The 17,706-nt window shown below is 43.1% G+C and overlaps 1 protein-coding gene across 18 annotated transcripts in view; it reads left to right on the plus strand.

The window, feature by feature from the left end:
- The window catches only part of RAPGEF1 (Rap guanine nucleotide exchange factor 1), a 156,790-nt gene that overhangs the window by 49,603 nt on the left and 89,481 nt on the right, over window positions 1-17,706 (plus strand). For 3 of the 18 annotated variants that reach the window (XM_064291291.1, XM_064291292.1, XM_064291294.1), the window contains exons 1-3: window positions 11,240-11,319; window positions 16,897-16,988; window positions 17,463-17,644. The exons of 7 other annotated variants lie outside the window; for them this stretch is intronic. Coding sequence is in view for 5 of the 11 variants with exons in the window: in XM_064291288.1 (XP_064147358.1) it covers window positions 17,593-17,644 (52 nt within the window). In the remaining 6 variants the exon portion in view is untranslated. Of the gene's footprint in view, window positions 1-11,234; window positions 11,320-12,385; window positions 12,457-16,896; window positions 17,645-17,706 lie in introns of those variants that run through there. 8 more of the 18 variants (XM_064291296.1, XM_064291295.1, XM_064291288.1 and 5 more) reach the window with 7 other exon arrangements.

Raw genomic sequence — 17,706 nt, forward strand, 5'->3', positions numbered from 1 at the left:
TTTGCGTTACCTAAATAAATTACGGCAGTTAGGGTGAATAACTGCTTTGTGACTTTGCACATTAGCTCTGTGGTTTGCTTTGACCTTCTGCGTAGAAGCAGCTGCAAATGTGTTACATTGTTAGGTGAGTTTTAACTTATGTAGACAAAAGCTTGTTGACCTGTGCTCTGGGTGAGAACTCTGCTTTCTGCTGCTCAAATGATCAAATCCCATGATGTAATTTTGGTTTATAAGAATTTAGTTTTGACCTGGAGTGATTCTCTGTGGGACTGTACAGACCAAGAGTCTGTTGTGTAGCAAGTGTTAACAACAAACTCTGCCACAGCTGGCCTGGTGGTTTGCCTCCTGGCCCATGTTTCATTTGCCCTCCCTGGTCTGCTTGGACAGAGAGAGGAGGAAAAGCTTTTGGCAGATGCTTTTAGCAGGACCCTTAGGCTTAAGGGAGGAAGCTAATTTTAGTTGTTTTTAATATTATGGTAGTTGAGTTGCGTCTTTCCTCTCAGGGTAAAGCGTTTTAGCTTTTGTTTTTGCTTTTGCATTTCCTGTGTACTCCTCCTGAAGCAAAATGGACTGCTAAAAGTGTCACTTGGTGCTATTTTGTGCCTAGAATAACATTTAAGTCCTGTGAGCACTGTGAGTCATTGAAACAGTTTTAGGAGAAAGAAATGTCATTTGTGTTACTCTTTTTTTTTTCTCCTAGAATTTCTTCAGTTGATTTTTTCTGTGCTTTTTTAAATTAGACATATGGAATCTTTCATCAGTAGTAGTACAGTAACAATTTATATTTTCTGGAACCTCGTATCTCTACTTGTATATTGTTGTTGTTGTTAGGTGCCATCGAGTTGATTCCAACTCATAGCAATTCTGTGTACAACAGAACCAAACATTGCCTGGTCCTGCACCGTCTTCACAATTGTTGCTATTCTTGAGCCCATTGTCGCACCCAACTGTGTCAGTCCATCTCATTGAGGGTCTTCGTCTTTTTCGCTGAGCCTCTACCTTACCAAGCATGATGTCCTTCTCCCTCCTGACAACATGTCCAAAGTATGTGAGATGCAGTCTCCACCATCCTTGCATCCAAGGAGCATTCTGGTTGTACTTCTTCCAAGAGAGGTTTATTCGTTCTTTTGGCAGTCCATGGTATGTTCAGTATTCTTCGCCAACACCACACCACCTCGCTTTAAAAAGTGCAACAAGTTTTGGAGGAAGATCATGGTTAAAGAGGAAAGTTTCTGGAACATTCAGTTGTGCCGCTTACCCGGTAAACAATTGGTGAAGAAGCTGTGTGCACATCCATTGTGATTAGAGCTTAAACATGGAGCTGATTTGCACTTCTTCTCCAGGCATCCTCAGTGCCTATCACATAGTAGACGCTGTAAATACCTGTTGGATGATTAAAGTGCGTAACGTGACGGTCGCAAAAGGTTAAAGGAGGACGGTTTTATGAAACAACAAGGTATAAAAAGGGAGATCAAATAGGCCAGTGGTTCTCAAACTTAGTGTGTATCAGAATCACCTGGAGGGCTTGTTGAAACAGATTGTTGGGCTCCACCCCCAGAGTTTCTGATTCCTTAGGTCTGGGATGGGGCCCAATAATTTGCATTTCTGGCAAGTTCTTAGGTGAGGCTGCAGTTGCTGGGTCCAGGACCATAGTTTGAAAACCACTGATCTAGGCTTTTGCTCTCATTTTCCAGATGAGAATAGGCCTTGAGAAATTGTTTTGCCTAACTGACAAAACCAGTTGGTGGCAGAACTGGCACTAAAGCCCAGGTCTGTCTTCCTACTACCTGACTTCTAGGAGAGAAGAAGTGTATTTTGTGTCCTTAATCTGGCAAGCTTAAGTGATGACCACATACCCCAGATTCATTGTTAGGTTTACTCACAGGTAACTGACAACCTTGGAACAGAACAAAAGAACAAGAAGTGGATTGTTGCAAGTGTTTGTTAGTTGCTCCTACAAACATGCCCTACACCACCATCTTCCCATTTATGACTGGATGACATCCGCCTCACCATGAAAGGAAGTAAAGTCTTCTCATTGGTGACAAATAGTCGCTTCCCTGAAGTCTCTAGACCATCTTGCAGATCTTAGTCCCTTCAATAAACAGCACTGCGCTGAGGTGCTGGAGGTTCAGCCATGGATGAGACATTGCATCAAGGGTGAGTCAGCCACACAGATCATTTCCATACACTATGGTACATACTAAGATTGAAGGAGGGTAGGAGCACTAGATAGACCTCTGGAGTTGCACAACTTCTTTATTCACAGCCCTTCTCGCTTTCCTCTGGATGAGAAGATAAGAGCCCCTGGTGGACAACCAGGCTTAGAGCAGAAGCTATTCAGTTAGAGCAGATGGAGATTATTGTGATCCCCAGGATTTACCTCCCCGCCTCTGCTGGCCCTGCCCACTCTGGTCTGCCATAGTGGCCTTCCATCAGGTCTCCTGATTTACCTCAACCCACTGACAGGAACGTTCAGTTACCCTTCAGTTTATACACCCACCAGAAATAAAATGAAAATTGAGCCAACTGCAGCCAATTTCCAGGTTCCCATTTTAAACCAGAGTTTAGTTATGCTAAGCACCAATTGCCCATTATGGAAGATGGCTTTAAAGCACACCTTTTATTGCCTCCCTTCCCTTCCCTATCTCGTACCCCGCTCCCTACCAGTGTTACCTGAACCTCTCAAGTAAACTCTTGCACTTAAACCCTGTTTCAGGGTCTCCTGGGAAACCTAGACCAAGGTTTAAACACTCACCTTCAGGAGGCCGTTACCACCACTCTCCGTAGATGTGGTCATCATCCTTGTAGTGATTTGTTCCAGGTCTTCTCTCTGTTCCCTGGTGTCATGTCTAGCTAACTCTCTACTGCATTCCAGGTGGCAAATACTTTGGGCTGGAAAAATATTCTACGTCATATTACCTTGTTCAGTCTTCCTTCTCCCCAGGGCTTTGTTTTGTTCTCTCGTCAAAGGAGTAAGGGGATGTGACAGAGGGTCTTCTTTAGCAGGCAGCCAGCTTAGATTGAGCTTTCCTCATAAGGAACCTTCTTCAGATTGGGATCTTGGGAAGGCCATGGTTAACCTGAGCAGGTGGGAACTGTGACAGCAGGACATTTATATATACATATTTGACGGCACTGGGTGGGTGTTGGTATACCAAAGTGGATTTTACCAGTGAGTTCACAGCTCTCTAAGCTCCTGTCACACCCAAGCTTTCAGAGAACTAAGATATGCCGCTCATGGCTACAGCCCTAAATAAAAAAAAAATAGAAGGGGAAAATTCTGCAGGACCAAGTGTTTTTGCTAAATGAAGTGTGGAGCTCTAGATATCTTTGTACCTGGGGGAGAGGACTACAATGGTGGCCTCTCAAGCTTTGGGGGGCTGGTCCAGTGCCAGTTGTATTACACAGAAGTTTGCGTTCATATTTACATCAATTTGACTTCTTCAGATAAGAAATCAGAATATTTTAAAGCTGGCGGTACTCCACTAGATTCGATAGAAGAGTTGGCTTATTTCAGGATTTTAGAACTGGCCTGTCTATGGTTGGTTTTGGTTCATCACCCTCACAAATGAATGTTTAAGATAAAGCAGAAAGTCCTGTCTGAAGCAACCGGCACTTTAACCGAGTTTCAGAACACATAGTTCTGAGTGAATATTTTTGTTTTGACGAAAAATTTTAAAACAGCACCCTCAACCCCAGCCACAAAGAATACAAAAATATTATTATAAAGAAACGAAATATATTTTGATCCCTGATCTGTGGTGATGCTTTAATTTGTAGAGGTGAAACCAAAAATGCTTTAAAAGGTGGCATTTAAAAAAATACATAATTTTCTGCCCCCATCACACTCCTTTTCACAGAGAATCTTTTTACTGATTCAACCCACTCATTTTTGTGCATTTCCAAACATCATTAACTCTTCGGAATTTATATATTTTTATTGTTAAGGTGCCCTTAGTTCTGAGGGCATGGTGGCTGTTAGACACCAGTTACTGGACAAAAACTATCTTTTAGGATATTTAAGCCACAACAAATACATGATGGCCCCAATCTTCCTGGAAAAAATGAAGAGGCATAGCTCTTGGTGACTATTGAAAATTTTTGGTTGAACATTCTTGGACTTTGCCAGCTGTTTTCCACTCCTACCCACCCAAACCAAACCCACCCCCATCAAGGTGATTCTGACTCAGTGACCCCTTAGGGTTTCCAAGGCTGTAAATCTCTACAGAAGCAGACAACCACATCTTTCTCCTGTGGAGTCACTGTCGGTTTTGAACCATCGACCTTTCAGTTAGCACCAATCCTTTTCTTCTCCTAGGGGAGGGGCTTTTGTAGTGGCCACACAGAGCAGGAGAGATTCTTGAGTTGACAGGAACTTCAGTCAGATCTGGGGAAAGACCTGTGCTTGGGTATCCTGGGTCCTTCACAAATTTCTCTCGTTCCCGGATGACTTTGTTTTCCTGTAGAAAACTCAAGGTTTTCCATCTTAAATGTAAAACGATGTTACCACCTTACAAAGTACTGGAAGGACTTTAAAGATACTTTGTTTTCCACTGAGGAAACAGTTAATTCACTTGTTGGGGTCAGTGGTAGAATAAGGACCCAACCTCCAGCGTCTATACTTCCAAGCCTCTTTGACTCAATGGCACTGGGTTCTGGGTTATGCCTACTCCTAAGCAGAGCTGGCCTGTTAAACCAAGTGGGTTGGCAGCTTTTTATCCAACCCCAGCTTTGTACACTTTAACACTTCAGTCCCTCGCCTTCAGAAATTCTGACTTCAGAATCACTCTGTCTTGTATGTATTCCCATAAGGCAAAAGGCTTTTGTCCAGATTTGTTTTCTTTTGATTGCAGATATGAATTTTTTTTTTAATAAATTAGTACAGTTGTTTTGTGTGTGCTTTTTTAGGCTAGACACCCTGTCATTCTGACCCACCTCCCTTCCATCTTGAGAATCAGTGTCTTAGAGCAGTTACTTGAGGGCAGACAAAAAGCACATTTTCCTCCCAGCACAAATACGGCCATGTATCAGCAAGCAAGTCATTAAGCCAAAGGGAGGGCAACGATTGGTAATAATTTTGGTCCACCAGTTCTGGATGAACAAGCACTCTCCTTGCACACAGTAGGTCTAGTTAATATTTATTAGCTTATTGTGCCCTGAGCTTTGTCCTAGAAGACACCTGTTCCAGCCTCATTTCTTTGCTTGGGGTAACTGGTTAATTGGGATTTGGCCACTGGGACTGGTGCTTAGCCCACCCCCCAGATGTCTGTGCTACGCTGGCCCTAACTAAGGAGGGCACTTGGGTATTTCCTGTTCTGAGGTACAGTGTTTACATGCCTGTTTCCCAATCAGGGGGCGCTTATCTCGAGGAATTTCTGAGATGAGATGAGAAGTACCCCTGCTGTCAAAGTCAGAGGACCCCACCTGCCTATTGCTTTATATGTGCGGGGGGTTGGCTCTGCTGTATTTGCAAGCAGCCCCTTAACCTTCTTTGGCTCAAGATTTGGGATTGCTTAACAGCTTTACCTCTTTGCTCCTGCTCCTTGTTCTCTAAAACAGTGCTTCTCAAATTTGATCATACTGCAGTCACCTGAAGGGCTTGTTTAAAATACAAGTTCCTGGGGCCCTCCCCTGGAAACCCCTATTCATTAGGTAGGGACCTGTAGACTGGAGAAATTGAGTTCTGACCAACTCCCCGGTGATACTGATTCTGGCCAAATGCACAGCCCCTTCTTTTTACCCTCAGTTGAAGGAAGGATTAAGATCATGTTTGGCCATCAAATCAGTTCAGTGGATTAAAAAATGAAATAGAATTTAAATCTTTCAGTTTTGGGATACACTTTGTGTGTTGATTGCAGTACAAAATACCTTTCTTACTGTGATTTGCCACCAAAGTGTGAAAGCTACTGCTGTATAGGCCCCACCTTAGCTACACTGCCTCTGAGAAATGGGCCACCTGTTGGCTTTGCACCTGTGCATAATCCTTAGCCCCAGGCCGGGGCAGGAAGCTCAGCCAGTGCCCTGGTAACTTTTGGTTAAAGACTAGATGTGCCATTTTGGCCATCGCTATGCAGCACCTGACCTACAGTAGCTCCTCGCTGTCCCAGCCAGGAGGTTTCTCCACTGCTCACTCCCAAGGGGGAAGGGTCTTTAGTGTCCCAAGTCAGTTTGATTGAAATCAGTTTCTTGAAACAGTGTTTACCCCTACTACGTATGATACACTATTTTCTACTCTGTTTCATGTTTTAATCCACAAAAGGTTGATTTTGGGACCTGTAAATGGCTTGTTGACCTGTAGTAAACGCTAAAAATGGGAATAGCCTGCAAGACCCTTCTCCTGGTGGAGCTAGCACCATTTCTGCCGTGGCTCACTGGGTTCTGTCTTTCAGGGATGCCTTTTATGTCTTCAGTCTTTGACTCCCTGTGCTGTGTGGTCTAGTCCAGAATGTATGGTTTACTTCCTTATTAGCTTATAAACCACTTGAGGGCAGGGCCTGCATTCCTTTTAAACCTTGTACCCTCCATAGCACCAAATGCTCAGCATCTGCCCATGGACAAGGGCTGAGCCAATGTGCGGGCAGTGACGTGGCCAGGCCTGGGTCCTGAACTCAGCTTTTAACATTGTTTCAATTGGAAAGTGCCTTCTGATTCTTAACAAAAGGGAACAGTTGCTGTTGAGTTGATTCCCACTCTTGGCAACCCAGTGTGTTGCAAAGGAGAACTGTACTCTATAGGGTTTTCAAAGCTATGTGACCTTTTAGAAGCCAATTAATAGGCTTATCTTCCAAGGTGCCCCTGGGCGGCTTTGAACCGTCAAGCTCTTAACCATTTGTGCCGCTCAGGGGCTCCCTGATTCCAGTCATCTGGCTTCCAAAAGGCCTTTTCTCCAAAGTATGGTCTGTGCTTATTCTTCCTCCTTGGTCTGCTGAGATGCAGGCCCTTGGGAGACTGCCTACTGTAGGAAGTTGTCTTTTAAAATAGCTTGTCAGTTCTAGGAGGCTTAAAGGATACAGTTGCTGAGGGAGAACAATGAAAAATGAGATTCTTCAGAGATTGCTTTCAGGGTTCTAGAATGAAGCAACCGAATTGTTGAAGTTGAGTCGCCCTCTAGATTTTTCATAAAAGTACTCCCAAGGAGTGGGTGGGTCTTTGGAGATTTCTGAACAAGAATGCAAATTTGGACAAGAAGAATGTCATTTGCCTGAGACCAATGTCCAGGAAAATGGGATTGTTGCCACTCAAGTACTATCTTTTAAAAACACATTGGAGATGAGCCTTTTTAATCAGTATTGTGAGGCTGTTTAGTTCTTGACCGTAAAGGTAACTTCAATGAGAACTGGGAAGCATTTCTGCCTTTTTTTTTTTAATTGTGCTTTAGATGAAAGTTTACAGAGCAAATTAGTTTCTCGTTAAACAACTAATACACAAATTGTTTTGTGACATTGATTGCTAACCCCAGAATGTGTCAACACTCTTTCCCTTCTCAACCTCGGGTTCCCCATTTCCATTCGTCCAGTTTTCCTGTCCCTTCCTGCCTTCTCGTCTTTGATTTGCAGCTGGTATGCCCATTTGGTCTTGTATACATGATCAAACTGTGTATTCTTGTTTGTTTTATAGGCCTGTATAATCTTTGACTGAAGGGTGAACTTCAGGAGTGACTTCAGTACTGAGTGAAAAGGGAGTCCAGGGCCCATACTCTAGGAGTTCCTCCAGTTTCTGTCAGACCAGTAAGACTGGTCTTTTTTTGTGAGTTTGAATTTTGTTTTACATTTTTCTCCAGCTCTGTCCAGGACCCTCTACTGTGATACCTGTCAGAGCAGTCAGTGCTGGTAACCGGCCGCCATCTAGTTGTGCTGAACTCAGTCTGGTGGAGGCTGTGGTAGTTGCAGTCCATTAGTCCTTTGGACTACTGTTTTCTTTGTGTTTTTGGTTTTCTTCATTCCCCCTTGCTCCACGTAGGGTGGGACAAGTGAAGTATCTTAGATGGCCGTTCACAAATTTTTAAGGCCCAGACACTACTCACCAAGGAAGTAGAGCATTTTCTTTATAAACTATGTTATGCCAGTTGAGCTAGATGTCCCCTGAGACCATGGTCTCCAGCCCTTAGCCCAGCAACTTGGTCCCTTAGGGAGTTTGGATGTGTCTGTGAAGCTCTGTGACTCTGCCCTGGTCTAGTTGTGCTGACTTCCCTAGTATTGTGTCGTCTTACTCTTCACCAGATTTACCGCTTACCTATTTTCTAGTTTTTTCCTTCCCTACCCGTTCCCTCCCTCATAGCCATCAGAGTTTGTTTCTTTCTGTGTGTAAACCTTTTCATGAGGTTTTGTAATAGTGGTCTCATACAGTATTTGTCCTTTTGTGATTGACTTATTTCACTGAACATAATGCCCTCCAGGTTCATCCATGTTGTGAGATGTTTCAAGATTCATCATTGTTTGTTATTGTGGCATAGTTTACCTTTTTGTGTGTGTAGCATGGTTTATCCATTCATCTGTTGATGGGTACTTAGGTGTTTCCATCTTTTTACTGTTGTGAATGATGCTGCCATGAATATGAGTATGTGGGAAGCATTTCTGACTTTGGAAAATTTCCTTCCTTGCTTTTTAGCCAAACTTTGGCAACCCCAGTATATTAGTTTCTTAGGGCTGCCGTAAACAAATTACCATAAAATGGGTGGCTTAAAACAAACAGATTTCTTCTCCCACAGTTCTGTAGACCAAAAGTCTGAAATAAAGGTGATGGCAAGACCACGGCTCCTCCAAAGCCTACAGGGGAAGTTCCTTCCTTGCCTCTTCCAGTTCCTGTAGCCCTAGGTGTTCCCGTGATTTATGGCATTTTAACTGTAACCTCTGCCTGCATCTTCACATAGCTGTCTTCCCTCTGTGTGTGTCTCTCTCTCACAAGGATACCAGTCATGTTGGATAAGGGCCCACCCTACTCCAGAATGATCTCATGTTAATTTAACTCATTACATCTGCAAAAATGCTATTTTCAAGTAAGGTCACATTTATAGGTACCAGGGGTTAGGCTTATCCTTTTCAGGATACATCCAACCATCACCAAAATATATATTCCTCCCCAGTCCATTGTTTTTTGGGTTGCTTCAAATAGTGTTTTTGTTCTATCCATAATCTCACCTCCCACATCAAGAGAGCCAATGTATAACTCTGGCCTCTCCCCCTTAGGCCAAGAGACTGTCCTTGAGTTTCATCTCTAAGAGTGTTTTTAGCCCAAGTCCTGGCACAGCCAGAAAGTCTTTGATATGCTGCTACTGTGAATGCGCCATCTTGTCTTGGACTGTTCCAGAAGGGTGTGATTCACTTTTACAAGCAAACTGACCTAAAAGTCTTGTCTTCTAGTCTTGTGGTGACTTGTGCTTCCCTGATGATCAAAGTTGTGAATACATCTCATAAACAACCTGTTTCCTAGGCTTTGGCTTGAAGAGGAAGAGGTCTACTCCAAGATGTGCCATCTGAATTGGGAGCCAGCAGAGTCTGGGGGTAATTATAGCTGAGCAGAATACCCTGCACTTAGTAGGTGCTGGCTTGTTGTAAGTGCTTTTCAAAGTGGCACCGAACACTGACCCAGGGGAAATAATAAGAAAATTCCTCCAGGGACAGAATAGGACGTGAGCTCTCACTCCCCTGAGCATCTGTTTGAGCCATCTTTAGGGCACTTGTTCACTTCTCTCTACTCACACACTGGCATGTGAAGCAGAACTAGGTTCAAATCCAGGGTCTGTATTTCCTTGGTAGACTCAGTTGTAAAACAAAGATGGCGATACCCATCTTGGAGAGTCATTGTGAGGACTGAATGAGATAAGGCCTGTGAAGGGCCTGGGCGTTGCTGGGCACTTACTGTGTAGGAAATGGCCCTAGTTTGTACTGTATTGTTGCTGCTGCTCTCAGCTACACGAGAGCAGGGCTGTGTTTAAAAAAAAAAAAGCAGGGCTGTGTTACTCAGTGTCTAATACAGTGCCTTGTGCACGAAAACCAAAACCCAAACCCATTGCCATTGAGTCAATTCCAACTCAGAGTGACCCTATAGGACAGAGTAGAACTGCCCCATAGGGTTTCCAAGGCTGTAAATGTTCACAGAAGCAGACTGCTGTATCTTTCTCCCGCGGAGCAGCTGATAGGTTCGAACCTACTGACCTTTCAGTTAGCAGCCAGGCACTTTAACCACTGCACCCCAGGGCTCCTTGCCTTATACACAATACATCTTGCTGACGATGACTTGGATTGAATTTCAGACTATAAGCCAGTGAAATTCTGGCTTGGACTAAACCATCATGACTTCATATTTTAGTCCCAAAAATTTGAGGGCCCTTGGGAGCCTCTAGTGGGTGGTTAGACCATCTGTGGCTGTAATTCACAAGTAGAGAGTAGGTGGATGTCACCAGCACTAAACTGGGCTCTCTTTAGTTTGGCCCTCTGTACACTTTTGCTTATTACGTTGAAGTTGTATCATTGGTAAGAGAAAAGGATCGAAGGAGGCTGGTTGTTTTTTCAACCATTTACTGAGGAAGGAGCCTTGGGCTGGCTTCATTTAGGAGGCCTGTATCCTTGGCTGGGGGCAAATCAGTTCTCAGGGCCTCAGTTTCCTCTTTACGTAGACTGAGAGGATCCTTTTAAGGAAATAAAGCTGAGAGCTGCACTGCTCCCTTGGCAGTTGCCCTGGGGTAGCGTCCTAGAGCAGGGCAGCCTATCACACCATAAACGTTACTAAGGAGAGATGAGAACTGATGAGTACTTGATTTTGAATGTGGATTGACACAGTGGCTGCAACAATGGCTTAAGCATAGCAACGATTGTGAGGATGGCACAGGGCCAGGCAGTGTTTCGTTCTGTTGTACATAGGGTCGCTATGAGTTGGAATCTACTCGATGGCACCTGATAGCAACAACAACAACAAAGCAGAATGGGGTTTTTCCTATGTATGTCTGAACGTTCATACAGAATAGATGTTCTTGCCAGAACAGGCCTCCTGGCCATTAACATATTTGAGAAGCAGAGGACAGAAGGGCAGGGGTCAGTGAAGAAATGTTCATCAGAGAGCAGCAGAGAGGACCCTTTGCTCATCTTGTTCCCAGAGAAAAATACGCTGTCTCCCAGCTGCCATGTTCCCCTGGAGAAGTGGTTGTTTCCAGACCCTTCTGTCTCCTCAGAGAGCTCCGAAGCCTTTACCCTGCTGGTGCCTGTTTGCTGACTCTGATGCCTTTCATTTGTCTCCAGGTGAAGTGCCCAAAGCCCAGAGCTATTCCTGGAAGCTCAGCCCTTCCTCCTGCCCTGAGGAGCCAGACTGGTTTTTACTCAGGTACCTTTGCCATTGAGCACTTGCCTGGAACCATCCTCCTCTGAGCAGGGGCTGTGAGGGACGGAAAAGCCCATCTTGACTGGGCCCATCTTGATCCCAGGATCCTCACTCTGTGTTGTGGCAACATCTTCTCCACTAGATTTGGGAGCTTCTTGGCAGTAGGGAGTGTTACTTGCTCCTCTCTCTAACCCAAGTGTTTTGCAAGTGCTTGGCACATAATTATTTATGGAATGAATGAATGAATGAGGATGCCATGCAGTGAGTGCCTGCTCTGTATTTTCTCATGCAGCCTGTTGCCCTGAGGAGATAGAGAAGGGAAGGGGTTTTACCAGTGACCCCAGTTCCTCCAACTTTCTCCTTTCTTTGCCCAGTGAGCTGTTTCTGCAGAGTCCCAAGCTGCAGGTGATTGTGACTTTCATGTGGCTCCCACCTCTTTTCCCTGTTGCCTGGGAAATGAATAAATGAGTATGTGCTCACTGACAAGTGAAAATGTTGTTTTTCCTCTGGAAGTTCAGGGGCTGGGGGTCGGGGGGTAGGCAAATAATGAGTTCTCTGGGTCCCTGAGCAGGCCTGAGCACAGCAGAGGCAGGATAGAGTCGCTTGCCGCTGCAGCCTTCCCTGTCCTGTGAGCGTAGGTCCTGTGAGCGTAGTTACACTCCATCCCTATGGCCTGGGCCATCGTAAGCAGACCTCCTGCCCCTAGATCAGGGTGCTTTGCTGGTGACATGTTGCTAAAGAATAGGTTCCTGTGACCCTCTAGGCACATTGTTTGAATTCTAAAATGGTATGCTGTCTCCACCTTTCCTTCCCGGGCCTGGCAGCTCTCCTAACGTACAAGTTCCTCTGAGGGACAGAGGCAGTTCCAAACAGTTCCACCTAATGGACAAAGGTTAGGGTGGACTCGGCTTCCTGTTTTATCAAGGTTCCTTCCCAGGCTTTTTAAACGATGTAATACACTTTGGCCCTGTCCACTTTCTGCCTTGTGGTGTTGGTTTGCTTACTTAGAATAAACTTATTGTTTTTTTATCTCTCTTTTTTTTTTTTGCCTCTGGAAATAAAACTGGAGAAATGACTAATTCACATCTCTGAAGTCTTCGAAGTCTGTGATTTTAAGAATCTTTAGCTCAATTCCAAACGGTAATGGAAATGAAATACTTCCTTAGAGGTGGTCCACCCTGGGGACAGGCTGACCTTAGGGGGTTTACTATACTTATTAGGGTGCCAGTTACCTTGCCTGTAAAATGGTGGGAATAGGGTATTAGGTTTAACTATGTGACCTTAGTCCAGGTACTTGACTTCTCTGAGACTTGGGTCCCTCCTCTGTCAAATGGTAATAAGTAATACTTCCTTTGCAGTGTTATTGTGAAGATCAGGAGTAATATGTGGAGAACACCCAGCACAGTGTTCAACACCTAAGAGGACGTGTAAAAACAGTAGCTATTGATTTGATTAGTCTCCAAAAGGGAAGCAGCTATTAATCCCACAGGTGCTCCTTCCAGCCCCTTATGGGATGTCTGTCTGTTATATTATGCATATTTTATAATAAGAATAAGTCTTGAGAAAACTATTTGTGCAAATTTATTCAAGCTGTCTCTGACAGGTAGAGGGAGGGAGGTTCCCCAGGATATCATCTGCATTCTTTGTTCACACTCAGACACTTGCTTGATGTTAAATAGAATGAGAATTACGGAGGCTGTGGCTTTTGTTTAAATCCCATAAGATCTTTTAGTTATTGGAATTTTCCTCTGTTTTTAAACCCTCCACTGTTAAAAATAATAATAATCGTCTACTCAAAATAGCAACATTTATCCTAAAGAGGAGTATATCTCAGAAACATATCTAGCACTGTACTAAGTGTGTTTTACTTGGAGTATTTTATTAAATCCTCACAGCAGCCCAGTGAGGTAAGTGTAATTATTCCCATTTTACAGATTAGAAAAATGAGGCACAGGGGTTAAATTATCCAGGGTCATTCACATTGAGAGGGTTTCACTTACATCAGATTTGCCGGTGGGGTAGAAATAAGTTTGTCGGGCTGAGTTGAGATCAGAGTCACTACTTTTTTTGCCCACATATAGCAGTAGGACAGGACAGCAATGTCACTGTGTATGTTCACGGTCTCCGCCTCCACAGAATATCAGTTTGCACTGTCAGGGAGCTACACTTGTCTGAAATTTCTTCTGTCGGTACAAAGGCTGCCTCCTCTACTCTGCATTCCATCTCCAGAACTTGCACAGCGAGGCTTCTCACTGCACTATCTGGCATTCTCTGTCCCCTTTACCAGGTTCTGTTCAGAATGAGACCATCCAGTACTCACATGTAGGAAGTGGCTGTGGGACAGCTTCAGAGCTGGAACTCAGAAGTGCTGTCCTTGAGCGCAGCCATTGAGTTTTATTTCCAGAGGGTGAGCGGACTTGCCTGTGTTGTGCGGTTTCTGCCTTTAGCTAGGCTGCCATGTCACCCCATATCGGGATTTAGGGAAAGAGGTTCAGCAGCACAACCTTGGTTCTGTCAAACCCAGCCCACCAAAGCACTTTCTTTCAAGTGGCAGATGGAATCAGCAGGCCCATTTTCAACCCCCTTCAGCACCAAAGGCAAGGGCCAGTGATCCTTCGGGCCTAGAGCTGTGCTGTCCAGTACATTAAACTCAATTAGCACTTGAAATGTGGCGAGTCTGAATTGAGATTTTTTATAAGTGTAAAATATATACCGGATTTCAAATGCACTTAGTATGAAAGAAAAAGAATGTGAAATACCTTTTTATATTAATTGCATGTTGAAATGATAATATTTTGGATAAATTGGGTTAAACATATTTTTAAATGACACATGTGGCTCATATTATACTTCTACTGGACATGCAGGTCAGAGTGTCCACCATTCTCTAGACACCTGGAGGAGGAGGGTGAAGGTACACTTTTTCTTTGGTCTTTTTCCCTGGAAGTGGCTTGAACGACAAACATTGTGTTAATTCAAATAACTCAAACCAAAGCACCACCCCAAAGGAAGCTCTTGATTGAATCATTTCTGAGTCATTGTGTGTTGACACTCCTTAGAGAATTATATTAAAAATCCACATAAACTGTCCTGTCCAAACCTCTGATCAGATATTGCCATCCAGTATAGATTGAATGTAGTAGCTTGTTGTTACGAATTCTTTCATCGAAGGCTGTTGTCCATGTGATTGCTAACAAGTATTTGTTTTTTCACGGGCGTGCCAGTTATTGGGCTAAGTGCCAGATTCCAAAATGAATAAACTTGATCCTTGTTGGGGTACAAGGGTCCAGTAAGTAGAACCTCTTTTCTCTTCCTCTGGTTTCTGAGAGTTAAAAAAAAAAAAAAAAAAAAGACGATAAGATAGTTGAAGCCAAAACATTACCTTTATTTCTGATAAAGGCTTGTTTGAAGGATAAACCTTGCTCTAAGCGCCAAATGGGCTTCTTAATATTGAATCCCAGAATTAGGTGAACTTTCTCTATTCAGTCATAGCAGCTTGGCACTTCCCGAACCCTCATGTTAGAGGACATCAGAGAACAGGTTTCTTGTGAATAGGCTTACCCCCAAACGTGTGTGTGTGCGGGGCTAACAGGAGTGGAGGGTGGCACATGGCATGGGCTTTGTAGACCACTGAAGGGCTCAAATATAGTAAATAAATACAGTTTTTAATTCTTAGACTAACCTCATGAAATAGATACTGTTATTATTTTTGTTTTACAGGTGTGAAAAATGAGACTCATAGAGGTTAAGTAACTCACTTAAGATCACACAGTTAATTTTGTATCCAGGGTTTTGGGAGCCTCCCAGGCATGTAATAAGTAGTCGATGAAGTATGTGAGAGAAATCAGACACAAAAATACATTGATTCAGCCATGGGTAAAAATAAATTATAGGATACAACCGTATTTTCATTATTCAAAATTTCTGAAATTCAAAAATTCTTTGAATTTCCCATACAATAAGGGAGAGATTAGAAAACATTTACCAGTGACTTAAGATCATAAGAACATTTACATTTATACAGGCTCTGTCTTTTTTTATTTTTTCAAAGATGAAGCAAAAAGCTTCCTGAGATGGCCACAGATGCTTCCTGAGATACTCAATGCAGAGTTCTTTGTGAAGATATTCATTCTGGAATATTCAGGGTTAAATACATTTATTTGTTTTAGGACTAGGATTTCCTTAAGTCGTAAATGAGCTGTGTTAATCAGACCCGTGGGTATCCATTCTATATCATGGGCATTTGGGTAGTACTGCTTTCAGTATTCTGGTAGTGACTTACAATGAACACATGGAAGCATTTCTTTTGGCTCTGTACCTAGGAGTGGAATTACTGAATCCCAGGTAGATGGCTGCCAGCTTTCCAAAGTCATTGTTCCAGTTCATACCTCTCAACGGCAGCGTATAGAGACTTCCCGATGCCCTCCATCCTCATCAACACTTAAATGTTTCCTATTTTTTTTTTTGTTTGTTTGTTTTACCCATTCAGGTGTGTGTGTAGTGGTAACTCTTTATGGTTTTAATTTGTTGTTTCCTGATGACAAGTGAAGTTGAGTACCTTGTCATATGTTTATTGACCATTTGGAGATCATCTTTTGTGAAGAGTACGTTCAGTTCTGTGTGTGTTTTTAATCTTCACCAGTTTTACAAGTAAAACGAAAATGGTGGCTCTGTCAGATTTTAATTTGAATCCAAGGTGAAGCCTGGTTTCTACAGCAGGTAGGAGGGGCCCAACAGGCCTAGCCACCTTCCTGTACCACACCTCTTCCTGCCTCCACCCAGACGCCTTGCTCTTTGTGTCAGTCATGACTGGCCTGCATCCAGCTCTATTGAAGGGCAGTTTGACAGTATCTCATCAGTTTTACAATGTTCATACCCTTTGACCTAACAATTCCATTTCTAGGAATCTGTCTCATTGTACAAGTGACAGAGACATAAGCATGAGGAGGGTGTTCGCCATTGCACCGTTGTTAAATAACAGAAGGTAGAAACCATTCAGCCAGGAGACTGGTTAACTGTACTGTGGTCTGCCCTTTAGTGGAACGTTTTATTCAACCATTAACGGTACTCACATGGAAAAATGCCCACTATGTGTTGTTAAATTTAGAAACAAGCCACATAAAATTATTTCGGCTCTGCTGTATGTAAAGTTATGAGGGATTTTCACTTTCTATGTTACGTACTTTTGCAGTGTTCGGATTTTTATAATGAGCTTGTTTTACTTTTGTTGCCAAAAAAGAAAACTAGCTATGTTTAGTATTGCCATCAGCATCATGGTAGTTATTATTGCTAGGCTTCCTGAACAAATGGGTAATGTTAACAGATTTTCATGTCACAAAGCCTTTGGTATTACAAAACTCCAAATATTGTTTTCCTTCTGTTTTAACATGAATAGTTTTGTATTAAGTAAGACAGAATCTTTTAATTTTCATTGTTGGAAAAAATGAAACATCAAGTTGCTTTCGACTCTACTAGGCTTGTACTATTTTTAGCCTTTTGCCTTATTAAGTGTTGGCAGAGGCTTGACAGTGTTATCAGATAACAATAAAAAAAATTTTTTTTTTTTTTAAACAATAATAGCTGCCATTTATTGAGGATTTGCTCTGTATTGGGCCCTTGGCTAAAAGCTTGATACACAGGATCACATTTAATCTTCACAACAACCCTAAGAGGTAGGTCCTGAAGTTATATTTATTTTATACGTGAGGAAATTGAGGCTCAGAGAGGTGAAAACTTTGTCCAAGTAGTGGCCCAGCTTGAGTTAAAGCACAGACTGCCTGATTCAAAAGCCTGTGTGCTACGTGCTGTGCCCACGACCTGCTCAGCCCATCCTTTAGTTAACAAACCTTTTCACAAATCTTAAATCCTTATAATCAAGAAAGTTCTTCCTAATGTTCGCAAGTTGTCCTTTGTATGTATTTGGAAATGGGGGGTATGATTTCAGTAAGTGACCTTTAAGTCCTGTCCAGCGCCAAAATTCTGAGCCCCTTATATTGTAGGTAAAAAGAAATTAACAGCCATGATGTTTCTCAAGATCAGCTGTGGTAATTTTGGAACTGCCTCAAAGTGTTTCTACCATGACCTTGACTTTGTGGTCCCTTGTATGGTTCATGTTAAGAGACTCCTCCCATTCCCTGCAAAATTAGGCCCTGACAGAAACCACTGCTAAGTTGGGATCCCACCTGCTGCTACAAGTGACATTTGAAAGAAGGCCAGTTGATACCAGACAGAGATCATTGTTAGGCCTGGCCAAACGATCAAGTTGAAAATTGAAGAATGGAATACCGGAACCTGACAGACCACTTTGGAAGAAGTTGGTTTGGCTTTGGTATGTTTTTGTTCTGTTTTGTTTTTTGTTGAGATGTGATTCCATGAGGAGGCTACGTGCCT

This window comes from Loxodonta africana, chromosome 9, assembly GCF_030014295.1.
Source record: "Loxodonta africana isolate mLoxAfr1 chromosome 9, mLoxAfr1.hap2, whole genome shotgun sequence".
Taxonomy (NCBI): domain Eukaryota; kingdom Metazoa; phylum Chordata; class Mammalia; order Proboscidea; family Elephantidae; genus Loxodonta; species Loxodonta africana.